The sequence below is a fragment of the Lichenostomus cassidix genome, chromosome 3, assembly GCF_008360975.1.
Source record: "Lichenostomus cassidix isolate B80296 chromosome 3, HeHo_3.0, whole genome shotgun sequence".
NCBI classification, from domain to species: Eukaryota; Metazoa; Chordata; class Aves; order Passeriformes; family Meliphagidae; genus Lichenostomus; species Lichenostomus cassidix.
The window spans coordinates 105,877,045-105,895,500 of NC_139483.1; the positions used below are offsets into that span (position 1 = coordinate 105,877,045).

Sequence of the window (18,456 nt, forward strand, 5' to 3'; positions counted from 1 at the left end):
AAACTGGGAATCATCCTAACTGGGTCCATTCCTGATTACCATTTATGAACTAGGTAATGTTGGGGTCACAAAACTGAATGACAAATTGCTTCCCTTCTCACTGCCTCAGTTTCCCCAGTTGCAGTTGTACTTAACTGTACATTGGGAATTTGCATGCATGTTTCAGATATTACAGTTTTATGTGCAGCAGGAGGAGAGGATCTGCAAGAGAGGAGCATGGGAGGAGAACGAAAAATGCACTTAAGGAACATAGTCAAAAAGGAATACTGAGGTACAGTTGTTATATATCTTATACTGAGTTAGTGAGACTTCTCCACAGTTATGCTGTGGAGGGAAAGAGAATAAATGTCATTCCTCCAAGCTAAGATGTAGTGCTTAACTGCATCAGTACTGGCCTATTCCCGCTTCTGGGTGGCTTTGGGGACAAGGGATCCAAGAGAATGTATATCATCAGAAGCCTTATTACCTATCCCCAGAGACATATTTGAAGGCATGGATGGATTTCAAGGGCTGTTACTCCTAAAAGTAAAGTTCCATTTTGGTGTCCCCTTGATTCATGTTTACCCCATGGGACTGTCCATGACAAAGATCATCCTTTGTCTGTGCTGTGTTGGGACAGGTGGCCTCTTTCCCTTCAAAACACACAGCTGATATTCCCACATGCCCTAGGGAATAAGGCCATTATGGAAATGGGCTTTAACTGAATTGTCTGTTTCTCAAAGGCCAATATATCTTTTTATTTTTTCTTTTTCTTTTTGGAAAGAGTTGCTTTTTTCTTTCCTTTTGGAAGGCATCTTTACAGACTTACTTAAAAGCAAAGTTGTCACAGGACAGGGCACTGATGAAACTTCCTCCCCTTTGGTTTGACTTTATTAACAATAAACCAAAGGGCTGCTCAAGCACACTGCCCATGTTTAGCCTTAAACCCTTTGTCACCAGAAGTTTTGTTTTCTTCCCTATATACTGAGTCAGCCAAACCTAATTACCCTTTAATCAGTAAAATCAACACCTGCTAACAGGGTGGGCTCTTTTCAGCAAATAGTGCTTCCCTTTTCCAGAGGCTGATAAATTTCCAGGGGTCCTATTGTTTCTTTGTCCTGCTGATAAGGAGCTTTGACTGATAATCTGGTAATGGGTATGGTTATCTCATGCCCATAAGGCAACAGGGGTGAATCTTCCTCATGGCAAGGGCAGCAGAACTAGGTGAAACCAGAATTATACGTAGATGCTAGAAGTCAAATCTCCTGGTATTTTCTCTGTAAAACTTAGGTCAACCCTGGACAAATATGGGTCAGAGTGGTCTGGCAGGTGGGATTAAAGTATCAGGTGAAATAAAGAGCAAGGCAGCCTGTAGAAGTTCCTGGGTTTTTGATCTTGCTTAAGCAGCCCTCTGCAAAAAAGTAAGGTGGCAGAATTGTCTGCAGAGAGAAGGGACTGGGGCTGGATTGGACAGGGCCTGTTGGACCTCAGGCTGTGTCTGTGCTGTCAGGTCAACCCAGAGTCACCACTGTCCTTGAGGAGTCTCATCTTCAGCTTCACTGGAGACCCTCAGTGTATGAAGAGCTGTTGTGGGAAGGAGGTGCTTAGGTGCAAATCAGGCCAGACCAGCCTCTCGTTCCTGTGGTCAAGGACAGGATTTGAGCTCAAACTCCAGATTTACCACCCTACTCTCATCCTCTGTGTGGCTGGCTGGAACTTGAGCAAGTGGCTGTATGGGCAGAAGGCAAATAGGGCCACAGGATTTACAGCTCCCCTTGGGGTTGGCTTCTAGTGTGCAGACCATCCCAGGACAGACTTCTGGTGGAAAAAATTGCTCTGGTATTCATGGCAGCACTCTTGAAAATGTCTTTCACATATAATCAGGCAGCCAGTCTGATATTCATCTGAGAACAGCTGAAACATTGTTAGAAATTTCAGTGTAAGAAATCCTTCACAAGTTCACTCAACTTTGAAAAAAACCCAGAGCCCTTTGGGCTGAAGTTTCTTACACTTGTTTTTAGCTCTAAGGCCAGTGTTTTTGGAGAGTTTAACTTTATTCCATGTGGATGAACAGGACAGAGGAATAAAAACCACTTGTGGTTTTCCTTGGATGTTTCCACTGCGGTTATTTTTGCTGGATAGGAGCTGCAGCTTTGTTCAGCAGCTGTGTGTAAGCCTGGCTCCATCTTTCCTTGGCAGCCCCACACAGTGCTGCTCCATAGGTTTGGATATATCTATACACAGGCTGCTAAATGTCTGGTGTTGGCTTTGCCTTTGAAATATATCCTCCTCTCTCTGCACCAACACTCAGCTTCCACTCCAGCCTGGATATGTTGGGTATGTCCATTATGAACATGCAAACATATGCCTGACCTGCAGCTAAGGCTGGTGACCAAAGCCCAGGACCTCCTTCCTGTACCCAGGGACAACAGAGTCCACCCATCTATCTGTGTTCCCATGGCTCAGCTCTTTCAAGTTGGCTTGATGCTGCCAGGATACGGACGAAAATCAGGCAGGATCAAATACTGGGTTTTCTTCCAGGTGAGCTGGAGCCTTCCTGTAACTCTGCAGGGTGAGCAGTGCTCAGTGAGCATCTAGGACCATGCCAGCTGGAGGTTAAAGTAATTGTTATGGAAGGAGCCAGGACTCCTGGGTCTCAAGGCCAGGCTGGATAGGGCTTGGAGAAACCTGGACTAGTGGAAGGCGTCCCTGCCCATGGCATGGAGGTTGGAGTTAGATGATCTATAAAGTCCCTTCCAATGCAAACCATCATATGAGTCTATGAAAATGACAGGTTTGGATCTGCTGAAAAACCCTCTGTTGAGTTTGATGGAGGATAGAGGGGTCCAGTGGGGTAGAGGGAGCCTGGCATGGCTTTCTGCTATCAAAAGCAGGGAGGATTTTGGCTATGTGGCTGATACCAGTCCCAGTCCTTCAGTGAGATGCAGGAGGCTTTGATCTCTGGGCCTGTGCAAAGTCTCCTCCAGTGTAGGATCACTCTCAACAGAGGACACAGAACTGTCCTGTCACCAGTCTGGCAGGGCACTGCTGCTCACACTGATTTCAGCAGCAGCTATGAATACCCATCATACCAAAAATACGTGTGAATTTAGGTGCTTTGTTTTGGGCTCCCTCCTTTGAAAACTCTGCTCATCTTTTTGTCCGTCTGCACCAGAGAGACAAGATCCCTGGATATCTAATCCAACAATAGCCAGGCTACTCCAACCCAGCCCCCCGGGACACCCCTTTCCCCATTGCCCCCCAGCAGCTCGCAGTGCCGCAGCTGGACAGCTGCACACAAACAGCCTGCAGCAAATTTGGGCAAAGAGGTGGCTTTTAGGACCCTGGGAACTCCGCCAAGGCTCAGGTAGGTCTGTCTCATTCGTCAGCCGGGATTCATTCACTCCCAGGGATGTGAGTGTGTGTGTGTGTGTGTGTGTGTGTGTGTGTGTGTGTGTGTGCCGAGTGCTTTTCCTTCCCCGCCGCTGGCTGTGAGCCTTCCAAGCAATGGGACTAACACTGTTCTCCGGGCAATGAGGAGTGCTGGGCTGGGGCAGAAACCGCTTTCCTTTTCTCTGGAAGCAAACAAGCCGTGAGGACACCTAAGGATGTGCTGCCCAGATTTGTTTCCCACCTCCACCTTCCTCCTAGGACTCGTGTGTTTGACAGCTTTCAGCAACTTTGCCAAGACTTCTGCAGACTTCTCAGGTAGGGAGAAGCGCTGATCCTTTCGTGTGCTGCTCATGCATGGGAGCTCTGATTCCAGTGCTCAGGAGCAGCTCAGGGAAAGTAGATTTGAACAGATCTGGGATAGTTATGCGGGGAGTAATTTTAGTCTTTTAAAAATAAGCCAAAGATGAAAAGCGTCTTCGGTGAGAGGACTTTGAATTTATTAAAAGCCCTCCTCAATAATTAGCAAAACTATTTCAAAAGAGTCTGACAAACTTTGGGAACAAGAAAAAGAATAGTGTTAACTTGTGTAAGTTTATAGCAGGAATGGTGTTAACTTGTGTAAGTTTGTAGCAGGTTTTGTGCTGTGTTTCTCAGAGGAGTGAAAAGAGGTGGATTAGGAGACTGGGAAGGTTAGGGTGTAAATTAAAGCTAACATAGTAAGCCTAAATTGTTTTGTAGTGGGCCAGATTCCCTCCCCTTAACATACAGCTCCTGATTGTTGCAAAAGCCCCCTGAGCTCAGATAAAGGAGATGTTGCATGCACGGAACGAATTATATTCTGAGCATGTTTTTTCTTAAGCTGGAAGAAAAAGTGTCTCATTTCTTAATATTTTCTTAATCTAAAAATATTGGTAGTATTTGTTTTGAGTCATACACAGCAGGTAAATACCCAGCACTTTGAAAGTCTGGAGTCCCATGTAAGTTTTATAACTCTATAGCTGCATCAGTCACTTCAAAATTATGTTTCTGCTTCTGTTCTTTGTGGATATGTATATGGATCTGAGAAAACATAACAGATCTCATTTTGCAACTTTATCAGGGTTGATCAGTTTTCTTGGGAATGCCTAGTGAGGGCCACTTTTAGTATATTGGTTCTAATTTTGGGTCCTAGTGTGAAGAACTAGTCTGGTATACTCTTTAGGGGTGTTTTGCAAAACTCTTGTAGTGGATAAGAGCTGCCAATTATAGTTTGCTGATGAAAAAGTCATTTGCAAGGGTTGAACCTCAGTGGACTTGGGTTTCAACACATCCCAGAATTGCTGCTCACTGCCTGGCACTGCATGTGTCTGTGTGCTGTGAGAAATTTGTGTTAGAAAGGAGGAGCTTGCAGTGGAGACGGAGAAAGAATATATACAGTAGCTTGAAGTCTTAATGTGAATTGAAGGGGGCTGGCTTGCCTGTGATTCAGTCTCTTTTGGGGGCAGATCAGTCCTGGGGGCTCCCATTCAAGGCAGATCTGCCTCTGAATGGAAAGGACTGAGGCATTTCCCTGTTTCTAGTGTGCTTTTATCCTTTTCTTGGCACTGAGCTTTCTCTGTGCTCCTGCTTGCAAGCAAGTTGATGCAGAAGGGGTGCATGGAGTGGGCACGACGGAGCAAAAGCTGCAATGGGGAAAGGAATTGTCATTCTGAAATGTAGATAAAATTTTCCCAGCCAGGCCAAATTGCCAAGCGTTAAAATGTGTACAGGTGTCCCAGGGCAAAGGTGCTTTACATTGTGTTTGTACAACATAGCTGGAGCAGTGGAAGGAAATTCGATAGGCTTCAGTGGTGCTGGCCGGGGGAGCAGATGCTGTTGTTGTAAAAAATGGATAAGCAGGATGCTGATAACAAAATAATGTTTTCTGTGACATCCCACTGCACTGTCATGCTTTGAGAGAAGAGGTGGCTTAAATCCCTGTGAATGTGTGTGGCAAGGCTGTACTCTGAAGCAGGGTCTGTAATTTCAACAGCACAACCTCCCATGAGTTTCCATAACTGTTGAAACCTTCTGCCAGGTCCAGCCTATGTTTTCTGATAGCAGGCTTGGCGAATGTCCCCAGTCTTGTTGGACTGACTGTACCTTGCAGGACAGGAAACATGATTTGCTTCAGGAAAGGGCTGTACCCAGTGCATAGCAGCTCAAATATAGTTTTGTAAGTTCAGGAGCTGAGTAGCCACAAGATGAAAGGGGGTAGGAAAAAGTACAGCATTTCCCAAATCATGCCTTGCACATTTTGCAAAGACCCCATTCGCCTCCCTCCAGTGCATGAGGGTCTCATGTGCCTCTCTGAAGGAGCTGTGCCCCAGGTAACTCTTCCTACCTGATGGAGCACCTTGTTTGTCTCTGTTATCCCTGTAAGTGAATTGCCAGCTGGCATATGGGATGGAACAGGGAGCAGCCTTTTAACATGGTTTGACTGTGATTATTTCTGGCCTCATACACACTTCTTGAAACTTCAGGGTGTTCTGAGTTCTCTGGCATGGCTGGAATTGAGCAGGTGAATGTCTTTGGGGAAGCCTTATAGCTTTATCACATGCCATCCCACCTAGAGGTGGTGCATCAGAAGCATAAATTGTCTGCATCCCAAGTAGATGAGTGGATTTGTATTGGTTATGACTGTTGAGGAATGTAAGGCTTGCTGTGATCCCACAGAGGTTTCTGCAGCAGTTGGTGCTGCAGGGAGACGACACAGCTCATTGGGATGTAAAGGCTCTTCCATCTTGCAAATAAATAGCAGTACTGTGCAGAGAGAGCAGCTGATGCTCTTTGGAGAACAATGGGTTTTTTAAACTCAGTTGTGTAGACCTTCTTTAGCAGCAAAACCTCTCTGACTTCTCAGCCTTGTTCAACTCAGCATTACCAGGGAGGTGCTGCTGTTTGTAATAGGTCATGGCCTTGTGGTGGTGGGCCAGAGTGCATGGATCCAGCCCGGGAAGGAAAGCTCAGGGATAACCAGTCTTGAGCTCTAAGCAGTTCATAAGTCAGCAGCACTGACCTAACTCATACTGCAGCTCTGCAGTAGGGCTGGATAAAAGACTTACCAAGAACTTCACACCCAACCACATCCCACTGCTGCCAGTATTCTCTCACTGGCTGGGTCTTCAAGGTATGTGTCTCTTGGCTGCAGAAAGATTTCATTTTTATGTAGGTCATGGCAAGGCACACCCTGAGAAGGTGCCCAGAGATGTGGTGAACTGAGTCTCTCTCAAGAGAGCACAAGCAGGGCTGGTGAGGATTTCTATTCCCTGAGCACATGGTCTCACACTGGGGCTCCATCCCTCCTGTTTGAACAGCTCAAATGCCACAATGTGAACATGAGCAGTGCATGTCCTGCTGGGGACTGGTGCAATCTGAGATGTAAGAATTCAAATTCCTTTTAAGTGAAGTATTTGAACTATGTGAAGAGTTTTGAAGTTGTTTTCTTTAATAGTTCTTTAAACATTGATGTTTGCAGCAGGGTGTGGGGGTAGGAAGCAGGTCCTGAGGGAGAGAGTGGAGTTATCAGACACTTTGCAGCTACTTCTTAAGAAGACCTGGACTTTCTCCTCTGTGGCTGCTTGCAGAATGGACTTGGTCTAATCTCATTCTGTGATCTGTTCTTATGCTCAGGACTGTTTGAAAGCTTAGAACCTGCTGTCTTGGTGTGTCACCCCTTATGTTCAAGGCGATACTTGAGGACTATGATGAGGTGTGGGGTAAGAGTCTGATTTTTGAATCTCTTTAAGTGTAAACCTCTAATCCTAATCTCAGTAGCAGCAATGAATTCTACAAAATCCTTGCTGTTTGATAAAACTTCACCTTTGTTTTAGGCCCTTTCTATTTTTAGTGAGAATCCAAGACAGAGCAATGTCCTTGCCTTGCCAGGGGAAGCTATGCAATAGCTCCTCTGCATAGGCTCTGGGAGGCAGTGATCCATATGCAGTGCCCAGGCCTTGCTCCTTACAGGGACAAAGTTAATAAAAATTGGGCCTAAAATAGGCTTTGGTGCTAACTTTAAATGCAAGTATTGAAAGCTTAGTTAACAGCTATTGTTCATATCCTGTGTGCTGTTTCTGCTCAGCCATGATGTTCCTCCCTCTGAAGCTAAATCATGCAAACATGTTGAATTCTGCTCAGCCTGCTGCTGCCAAGGTGACCATTTAACTTCCAGCTGCATACCTGCAAGGAATTAAATTTATGTCATTTTCATGCCATGCTCCAATTCTCCTCAAGGATTTTCCCATTCATTAGCTAATTTCAGGCATGTTGGACAGAAGGATAGTGGCATCAGATCTATGTGGTTGCCACGAGTTTCATATTAATGGAGATAGGTCCCTCCACTACTGCAGAAAGGGTTGTGAACTCAAGCATTTACAGACATCAGAGAATCCACTGCAAGGGCCTAAGCCAAAAATTTAGGTTTCTAGGCATGAAAATAGCTTGGCTGGGAGCTCATGCCTTTTCTGACACAGGAGAACCCAGCTGAAGGAAAAACAGCCCCAGCAGTTCTGCTCCCCTTGGGCCTACTTTAATGTTTATGTTCTTTGCATTAGATTTGGCACCAGCTGGATGTGAGCAGCACTTTGCTTAAGGGAGCTGATCTGGCATGGAGCCAGATGAGTACTGATAACTCCCATCCACACCCTGCAGGTGAGCCCTGGGTAGCTTTGGAAACTCTCCCTGGAGGCCCATCTTGGTTTTGAAAGCACAAAGAGTTTTTTTGTTGTTATTATTGTTGTTGGTGGTTGGTTTTTCTTTTTTCTTTTCCCCAAGAATATCAGGTTTCAAGTGAAAGCTGCTTTTGCCACCTCCCTGCTAATTGGCTCAGTGTGTTTGTTTGAGCTGATGAGGGCTGGATTTGGGGAGGGGAAAGGCACTTCTCCCTGATTGCATTTAATCAGTCCATAATAAAGGCAATTTGTTTGACAACTCCATTCACCAAATTATCGCCAAAATCTACATGCTAAGAGCTTCTGAATGCTTAATAGCCCTGAATGGGTCCATGGTGTCAAGGGGGATCCAGGATTTCTATGTGTTGAAGGTTTCAGGCTGTAAACGAGGGCATTTTCAAGAGAAAGGCAGATACACCACCACACTGGAAAAAAAATTGTAACTCTGTAATGAGAGTTGAGTTTTTGACCCTAGAGGCAATGAGACATGCTTTAGACTTTGTTTAAAGACTGGACCAAATCCAGGCCACCTCCATACCTTGTCTTGGGGAAGGGCTCTGAGAGATGAGGTAGGGTGGACCTCAGGTTGTTGCTTAGAGAGGTGCTTGCCCAGGTGATCTTTTTCTGCTCAGCTGGAGGCCATATGTGCCACCCCATCCATCACAGCTGCCTGGGCTGCAGTTTGGCTTACTGAGGGCAAACTGCCTGTGCTGGGGTAAAGAAATTCTCCTTTGCAGAGCTGACAAAATCCAAAACCTCATCAAAGCTGGTTTAAAACCACCGTTGGCCTCTTCTGGTAACATTCTGGAGATGTGGCTGCACAGGGCGGGAGCTGAAGTGGGAGTGGCTGTGTCCGGGAGCCATGGCTGAGGCATTCTCACAGGGGGAAGCTGCAACTGGGGTTTGTGTCACATATGTCTGTCTGCCAGTGGAAAAGAGTCTAAAGACCTCAGAGAGCTGGGAGGTGATGGAGGAGGAAATCAGTACAGGGCTGGGTGGGTATCAAGTGCCAGATCTGCTGCTCTTGGGAGAGCAGGAAAAGAATCAAAAAAAAAAAAAGCAGCATAGAAGTTGGGGCTTTTCTGATGCCTTAGAGAGTTGTTCTGGTTTGTCAGTGGGATACAGCTTTGTGGCATCAACAAAACCATGCTACCAAGACCAAATACCATGTTGAGCAAAGATACAAGTGTCTGTACACTCCTGTCTCGAGGCATGCTCCAGAAAACACTGTGGGTTTCCCAACAGTTGTGATGAAAATGATGTGAGGGAGGACTCTCTGCCTGCTGACTCTAAAAATATCCAGCATTTACTTTTACTGACAGCTGAAGGGACCAAACTGAGCTTCAGGAAGACAAACATGTTTCCAATCCTGTGTGTTTGTGATCCTGGGCTGTGACCAGGGGCACTGCTGTTACTGCTGCAAAAAAACAGCTTCTGGTTGGTATTTGTGGTACCAGAGAAAGGAGACATGGTCTGAGGGGGATGGATGGGGCTGCTATGGGTGCCAGGATGTCTCATGAGGGGTCTGTGTGAAACCTCATGTAGGCAATAACTTCAAGCTCAAGAGCCATATGTGTGCATCTGGCTCCTGTCATATGGAAATCTGCTGGTTTAGCCATCACAGCTGTCAGCAAGAGCCAAGGGACATCAGGGGTCCCGACATCTGTGTGATGACTGGCAATATTTATATAGTATCTACTAATTGCAGGGGCCCAGAAACTGATGAAAACTTTTGTTAGTACCAGGAACACTTTATTTAATTAGTAGTATTAACAAAAAAAGGAAAAAAAAATCTACTGTGGTAATGTTAATCACTTCAAAGTATCTCAGTATCCCACTAGGCGCACACACTATTTGAAGAAATTGTCCTTGCAGCATTCTTCCTATGTCTGTGTGTTTTTAGAGATACAAATGCTGCAGAATTAAAGAAAGCAACTGTTTATATCCTTGGGAAATTTTTTCCCTTAGTTTTAGGTGCTGTGAAAGCAGATTTTATATGTCACAAATTTGGTCAATTAAAAAAACACGAGAATTTTGACACATCCTTCTTTCAGCTGAGATACTTAGAAGCTAAAGTCACAATTTAAGCTGGGGGGTGGGGAGATTAAGCTGTCTCTGCAAGAGGAGAAAAACTGTGTATTTACACTTGGCACTCGTGCTGATCCTTTTGTTGATGCTAATTTAAACACAGCCTGATCTCCCAAAGTGCTCGGTGTTCAGAACTGAAGATTGGCCTGTGCTGCGTTTAGGTGGGTGTGCAGTGATTCAGTTGGCAACACCAGGGCTGTTTACATGTCTTGTTTGAGACTGGCTGCTTATGCTTGGCATGTTTGTGCAGGTATAGATTGAACTTTCTGCTTTCTGTTTCAAAATAGCAATCCTAGTCCCTGGGTGGGGAGTACCATTTGAAACAACTATCCCTGTTTTGTTTTGTTTTTTTGTGCTCTTGTAATTTCTTTGTACAGGTGCCCAAGACCTTCACAGATTCTGTCCCTTGAAAGGTGTGTGACAGCCTGCAGGAAATGACCCAATGTGCTCTTCATGGTGGTTCAGAGGATTTTTGGTTGGGTTGGTTTGGTACAATACTACAAGGTTACTTGTGTCCTTGCCAGTGCTGTGCCTCATGAATCCAGTACTGTTGTCTGGGATTTTTGCGCTCTTTCCAAAAGACAGCCATGGGCCAAAATCTGCTCAGCTGTGAGGCAACTTTGCTGACTTGCCAAGAGCTGTGCAGAATGAACAGAAACACAGAAGTTAATCCCAAACCATCTTGCAGATTAAAACTAGTGTAGAAGTAACAATTGGAAATATGTTTAAGAGAGCTGCTGGGGTTACCTGTTATTATTATTTATTTACTTAGCTGCTCCTTTTGTCTGAGGATGGATGGTGAGTTGTGACTCTCTCAGCGTGGCTTTGGGCTGGCCCAAATGTGCCTGGCTCAGCTCACTAACTGAAGGTATGAAATGATTTGTAGTAATTAAAACTGTGAGTGTCTGCTCTTTCAGCATGTGCAATGCCTGGCTGCCTGGAGCCCAGTGTGTATGTTCTCGTGTTAAAGAGACAATGATGGGTTGGTAGGTCTGAGTTGCACTGAAAAATAAACCTAAGATGAATCTTTTCAGATATACTCTGGGCTCTTGAACTATGTTTGTAGATGCTGTGGTACCAATGCTGATGGGGCTCCTTTGGATGTTAAGTCTCGACATGCAATAATCCGTCTTGGATCCATCTGGATCCTTGCGTGAAGATGGAGCTGTGTGTGTGTGACCTGCAGTTTGGGCAAAGCCTCTGAATGCTCAGGTGTCAGAAGTGTGTTTGAATGAACAGATGGATGTAGATGCTGCTGAAGAGTTTGCAGTAGATGTTCTCCAAGCACATTAGTTGTGGTGGGCAGGAGAGCTGTCATCCAGCTGCTGGTAAAGTATCCCACGTCCTTAACAATGAGGAAGAAAGATTTAAAAAATATATTTCCTTGTATTAATGTTACATTTAGAGAAGAGGGCCTAGAGACCCAGATGAGATTCATCAGCCATTTACAATCAAAAAACTTCACTATGTACTTTTGTGCACCAACTTTTGGCCTGTTATCAACACACTGTTTGCCAGGAGAGACATTTTTCACTCCTCCAGCAGCCCATAAAAGCGTCAGAATCCTCAGGGTGTGAGAGGGAGCTGGCTTCAGGTGAGATACACTAAATCCTTGATAGACTGGGTACCTGATGGTGCTGCTTGTCAAGAAGGGGCCATTCAGACCACCTACTCTGAGACCCCCTGTGTTCTTGTGTTACTTTATTTTCATCTGCTATTAGATGCCTGTGGTTTTGCTGCTATGATATTATCAACATGTGTTGTATCAGCCTCAAGGGTTTAAAGTGGGCTTTTACTCCCATCAGTAAGTATGAAAACAAACACAGCAGTGTGGGGATTTTCTGCTAATGTTTCTTCCATGATTTTTGTATCGCACAGTGGGCTGGTGTTGATATTAAGGGTGCTCTAGCAGGTGTAATTCCTGACATTCATTTCCCATGTTTTCTTTATTTTGAAAAGGCTTTTGGCTCACGTTTTTCCTAAAAGTTGTATTGCGCCAAGAGTGCAGACACTTAGTGCAATTAAAGTGATAGGTGGTAACCTGAGCTCCTATGCTGAATTATGGATTATTGTTTTGGGCGTCAGTCTTTGGGAAATCTCTTCCCCCTGTGTTCTGTGTGAGGCCTGTACGTACAGTGCTGCTGTGGCCCTGGGGGTGCCCATAGGATGCTATGGGACAAAATTCTGCACTTTCGTTTAGAAAAGGTTTAGCTTTTGTGTGAAACATTCAAATAACAGTATTAGGCTTTCAAAACAAACATTTGGAAGTTAAGAAGTGTTAAAATTAAGGCAGTTTTAACTGCTTGAGCCCAGCCCTCTGGGTTTTTACATCACTCTTTAATGAGAACATAATTTTTCTCTACCTCATTGGGACTCCTGCCTTGTCCAGAGCCAGGGCAGTAGCCTTAAAATTATTTTCTTTATTCTTATGGTTCATTAAGGCCCTGGGGTCTTATTTACCACATGTTTAATGGCATTTAAATCCTATTATGTTATTTAAGCCCTATTCTGCTTGTTGTGATGGATGTACTTACCCTTCTGGAAGGAGTCTGGAATGTTACCTGCATTGCACAGATAAGGATCCGAGGCAAAGAGAATGGCATCAGGAGCTCTAACTGCCCAATATTTCAGAGATTGTTCAGTATCTACCTCTTTCTCCAGGAGAAGCCCCTTACCTGTTCTCTCAAGCTGTCATAAGCAGGAAGAAATGTGTGCTACTCAGTACACAATTTGTTCTCCAGTATTATGATACCTATGTGCAAATGGACTGCACAGATTAAAACGAACATTTCAGTTGCAAAGTCAAGTGCTCCTAAGGGAGAGTTGTGGGTTAATACCTCTAGGCAGCCAAGCACTACCCAGCTGCTTGCTTGCCTCCCCTTCCTACCCCCAAGTAGGACAGGGGAAGAGGGAGGGAAGAATAAAAGCAAGAAAACACATGGCATGAGATAAAAATAATGAAAGAGAAGTGGAAGAAATAAAAAAAAAAGCAAAATAAGTGATGCAAAGGTAATCACTCAGTGCCTCCCACAGGAAGACTGATGCCCAGCCAGTTCCCAATCTAACTTATCCCACTCTACTCTGTTTTATTGCTGAACATGACACTACATGGCATGGGATATCTCTTTGATTAGCTGCCTTGTATCCCTCCCAAAATCTTGTGCCCTACAATCTGTTCACTGGGATGACAGAGTGAGGAACAGACAAAATGCTGCTGCAGTGCAAAAGCTTTTCAGCAATAGCTAAAACATAAATATGTTATCAATACTGTTTTGGTTATGGATCCAAAGCACAGCACTACACAAGCAACTACAAAAGAAAATTGACTCCATCACAGCCAGACACAGTACACTAAGGAAAGGGCAATGTTACACCTGTATTTTATGTGTAATATGAGCTAGAGGCTGATATCATAGGAAACCTTCAGCTGGCAGATATGATCAGAGCCATAAGGTGCAGTTGTGAGAAGGGTCTGGTATTGCATAGTTTTTGTTGTGGTTTCCTTTTTTTTTTCCCTAGAGCAGTCATGCTTTGAGTGTTACTTTATTTGGGATGAGATAAGAGTACTTAAAATTGAATTACAAATTTGGGGTCTGTCCTTGAAACACATTCTAAAAGATCTTTAAAACTGAGTTTTGAAGACATTCCTCCTCCAAATTTTTTTTTTTGCCTACTTCTGTCCCTTCACAGAAGAAGAAGAAAAAAAGTGTCTGTTCAAAGGCACAAATAAAGATCCTGCAGTGCAAGTGATATTACTAAAAATAGAACCTCTGGGATTTGTTCAGTTTATTTCTCTCAGGATTTTTATTGTGTAGGTAACCCCTTGGAAACCGAGGCTGTTGATCTGACTGTTTCCAAAGCACGTCTGTGTCTTCATGTATCCTTTGTACAGGGGCCACTTCTGTTGTGTTAACACTCTTTGCTTCCTGGTTTATGTGCTCATCTGAATTCCAGCTCAAAGAGGTTACAGCTTTATAAAAGTGAGCTGGGCAAGGAAGTGGCTCACAGTTGATGCCGCAGCGCACACATCTGTGACCCACGCTGTGCTCACATGTTAGTTTATTGTTGGCCTCACAATAAAGGATAGCGCTGGGGTTTTGTTCGGCTAAAAAACTTTGATGGAATGAATTGTATAGGAAAAAGAATAGATGAAGCCTGGCTGTTATTTGCCATAATGTTCTTTGTTTTAGCTGCAATGTGGGGGATGCAGAACTCCCAGAAGAGGATGGTCTCTATAGCAGCCAAAGGGAGCTGATGGAATGGAGAGGGAAACAGAGAAACGTTCAGCAAGAAGGGGTGAAAAATTTTTCTGGTTCTGTCAGCCCTTTGGGTTTGCTTGTCTTTAGTTGATGGCCCCTGGCTTTCACTTTGGCTTTGCTACAGGAGCAGAGACTCTGCTGCACCCATAAGTTGCACTATAAATGTGTTTGGTGCCATTTGCCCTGGGTTTGGTCCAGAGTTAATGTACACAGATAGTAGTTAGTGCATTTGGCAATGGTACAGCCAAGTGGCTGGATTGTAAAGGTCTATCAGCAGCTGCAGGAAACTGAATGCTTGGTGTTAGACAATCCATTTTTCTGGCTGGATAAATGAAAATCACTTTATCTCTCTTTTCATAAATATTGTCCATATAATTGGAGGGCAAGGTTCAAGTTCAAACTGATAAGATTATTTTGCTTCCCTAAGCTGCATGACAATGGTCCCCTTGGCAAATTAAGCCATGGATCTCCTTTTGCTTTAATGGGAACCAATCTCATTAGAAACAGAGCTGGATTAGTGATGAGTCCAACCTCCCATACAGATACACATTCTGACCCCAGCAGGCCTGAAGTGCCTTTTGTTCACTCAGCCTCCTCTGCATTTTCCCAGCGCTCCTACATCTGTGTGGTGGAGCTGGGGGTAATTATTTCTGCTGAAGCAAAGCCTGCTGAGGGGTGAAAACCAAGCTGATTGGTCAGCATGGTATCACAATAGGAATTATAAGGTGTTTTTAAAGTGTTTATCTTGATTAAAGATATTGGAGTGCAAGACTGATTAAGTTGCCTGTTACAGGGTATTGAAGATTAAGGGCCAATTGTCACTGGTTTGACCTGTAAGCTGGAAGATGATCCTTTTCTGGCTCTCAGTGCTGCTGTCATCTACAGGTTACAAAATCTGGATTTATTCAGACCAAGCTCCCCAACATCTGAACACAGGAAGCTCTTTGGGGACAAAGAAAGACAGACCTTTTCACCTGTGACCTGTGTTTTTTCTGTCTGTCCTTCTTCATGCCAATTTTGTCTCCTGAGGTGTTGTTTGCACTTGTGGACTGTCCAAGCTGCTTCATCAAGCAGATGGGACTGAGACCCCTGAGCTGTGGGGATGCTTTTTGCTTCTGGATGCTCCTGGGCCGGCCTGTGTTGGCTCTAACTCAGTGCTGGTGTTGTACCTGCTGCTCTTGTCTGTTTGCTTTCTTCCCTTTGCATCCTCACATTCTGCTTTTGGGATCTACTCACTCACTCACTCACTCACTCACTCACTCACTCACTCACTCACTCACTCTATCTATCTATCTATCTATCTATCTACTGTCTATCTATCTATCTATCTATCTATCTATCTATCTATCTATCCATCTATCTAATCAGCTATTGTTTCTTTTGCTGAGGTCCCTCAGCTCTGGGAGATTGGAGGTACAGCCCTGGCTGATTCCAGCTGCTCCCATGAGATGGAGCCTTGCTAAGGATCCTAAGAGGGGTGAATCCCACTGCTTCCCGGGTTAAAAGCCTTTTTCTGATCCTTATGGAAATCCTTGTGCCCTTGCATCTCCCGTAGTTTCTACTTCTCTGATCTTGGAGGTATTGCCAGGAGCTTGACTCCTGGCTGGAAGTTTGTGCTTGAAGCAATATGGTAGGGAGGGCAGACTGTGGATGTGGTGTTTGAAAGTGGCACCAGTGGAAAAAAAATGAGCCTGGCCTGTTATTGTAGTAACTAGTTGCTATTTATTAGCATGGAGTCGTGAGGAGTCCTGACTTGGTGAGTAATTCAGTAAAAATCAGTGGGGCTATTCACATGAAGGAAAGTTGGCTTCTCTATCTGCCCACTTCTGATGGGTACAAAGTGGTTTTTTAAAATTTTTATTAAATGTGATTATGAAGAACAAGGGTTAACCAGGGTAACTAGCACTGCTAATCTATAATCTCTGTCTCACAAGTGAGAGTGCAAATGGGCAGCCAAAGAAACAGATCTGTTTTCTGTTCTTGTTACATTTCTGGATGTATTTTAAGGTTTCTCAGAAAGACCAGAACAATGAAACACCCTTTGACAATAGCAATCGCTTTTCTTCATGGTGCAGCCTGAGGAAGCATTCATACCCTTTCCTTCTGGGATTGCTCATTTCCTCTTTTTTTTTTTCTCCTGAAATAAAAACAATACTCTCCCAAAAGCACAACTTCTGCAGTGCTGTGGCAGAGCCAGTCTCTGTCACTCCATCAGGCAGGCATCAGATGGGACATTGTCTTCTGTTTTCCCTGTCTAAGCTGCAACTCAGGGAAAACAAATCACAGCAAAAAAAGCCCCATCAAAAACAAAACAAAAAAACCCCAAAAAACCATTTTCATATATTGTTTTAGTGCTGTCAAAAATAGTAACTAATGCCCAACCTCAATTTCTCTCAGTCCTTTTGCCAAGGTTTCCATCCTTTATGTGCACAGAGGGGAATGAAGCATGTGGGAAAGGACTCACAGGCAGTGAAATGAAATATCATCAAGTCAGTTGGAGCCACAATCCTTGGGTGTCCTGAAGCCTGAGGTTGGGGCTGTAGCCCCAAGCCTGGCTCAAGTGTGAGAGGAGCCTGTCATTAAAGAGACTGTCACAAAACTCCTGTGTCCCTGCCTATAGCCCTGAAGCTCACTGTGAGAGCCTGAGGTCTGTGGGACCCTCTGTTTTCATGCCTGTCCCTTTTCATTACATGATTCCTGATTGTCTCCATATGTCTTTTACTGTAGCTTGAGTCCTTGCACGTTTTTGTGGAACCCAGATTCCACAGTCACCTTAACTGTGGTGACTTCTAAGTAGTTTGGGAGCTGAGAAGTTGAAGGATGTGTGTACTCCCCCATGAATTGTGCTGCCTCTCTGAAAACTTTCTGATACAGAAAGGTCTCCCAAAGTTGACAAATAGCTCTGAGCAGTGGTTAGATAGATAGTCCTGTGTGTTTTCTGCTTTCAAGTGAGTGATCTTGTCTGTGACTCGTTAGATGAAGCTTCTCCTGGAAAGGATGCCTTTGTTTGCTGCAGTCCAAAACATCGGAGTAGGCTCAAAAGTAGCCTTCAGAGGGTTTACCCACATCTGTGAAGTTTTCTGGCAATGCTTTTGATAAGACATGGCTGCAGCAAGTGTTGCTAGCCTCTAACACTGATGGTGGCTGCCTGCCCATACCAGGCAGATGTGGCTGGTGGAGCATTTTCTTTGTCAGCTTGGCCTGATGATGGGCTGTATTACCCATTCTAGTGTACCCAGGCCTTTCTTGTGAAGGTGGCAGAGAATGAATCACTTCTACTACTTTTTTGGGACACTGCCACTGTGGTCCACCCTCTTCTGCTCCCCGGTGCAGTACCAGAATTATGTTAGTCCAAACTTTAGTTTTGTCTTGTTAAGGACCAAATAAGCCTGACCCACCTTGATCCCCAGGGGAGACCTTGTCACAGCCTGTCAGGACTTGAAGGGAACTTAAAAACAGAGAGAGACTTTTTACCAAGGCCTGTAGTGATAGGACAAGAGGTCATGGTTTTAAACCAAAATATTTAGACTAGGCATGAGAGAAATTTTTTGTGATTTGTGTAGTGAAACATTGGAACAGCTTGCCCAGAGAAGCTGTTGATGCCCCCTCCCTGTTCAAGGTTATGGTGGAGAGGGCTGTAGGCAAGCTGATCTAGTGAAAAATGTTTGGGGGAGCTTGACTAGGTGATCTTTGAAGGTCCCTTCCAACCCAAACCATTTTGTGATTCTAAGATTTCAGAATTCTGTTTAAACTCAGAGTTGTCCCTTTTTGCAAAACTTTTCTGCAGGTTGAAAACTATTTTTCTGCTGTAGGGTTAGAGAAGGCTACAGGACAGTGTTAGTACCCTGAGTGAGAAAGTACTAACCTCGTATCCATGCCTGTTGGATGTGGAATTGCCTTATAAAGCCCTCCTCAGCCTTGCCAGCATTGGTGGGTTAGTGCAGAGCTGCATTTCTGTGTCTGCTGGCCAAAGCAGCCCAAGCTACAGAATGCTGGGTGGGGAGGGAGGCTGGCCAGATGCCTGATCCCTCGTTTCAGGGCCTTTC

The 18,456-nt window shown here is 44.6% G+C and overlaps 1 protein-coding gene across 2 annotated transcripts in view; it reads left to right on the forward strand.

The window, feature by feature from the left end:
• Positions 1 to 3,474: 3,474 nt before the first annotated feature.
• The window catches only part of EVA1A (eva-1 homolog A, regulator of programmed cell death), a 202,334-nt gene continuing 187,352 nt past the window's right edge, over positions 3,475 to 18,456 (forward strand). Inside the window, exon 1 of one of the 2 annotated variants that reach the window (XM_085057001.1) lies at positions 3,475 to 3,687. In XM_085057001.1, coding sequence (XP_084913127.1) covers positions 3,588 to 3,687 — 100 coding nt within the window. In that variant the 5' untranslated portion in view covers positions 3,475 to 3,587. The remainder of the gene's footprint in view (positions 3,688 to 18,456) is intronic. The other variant, XM_085057002.1, reaches the window with a different exon arrangement.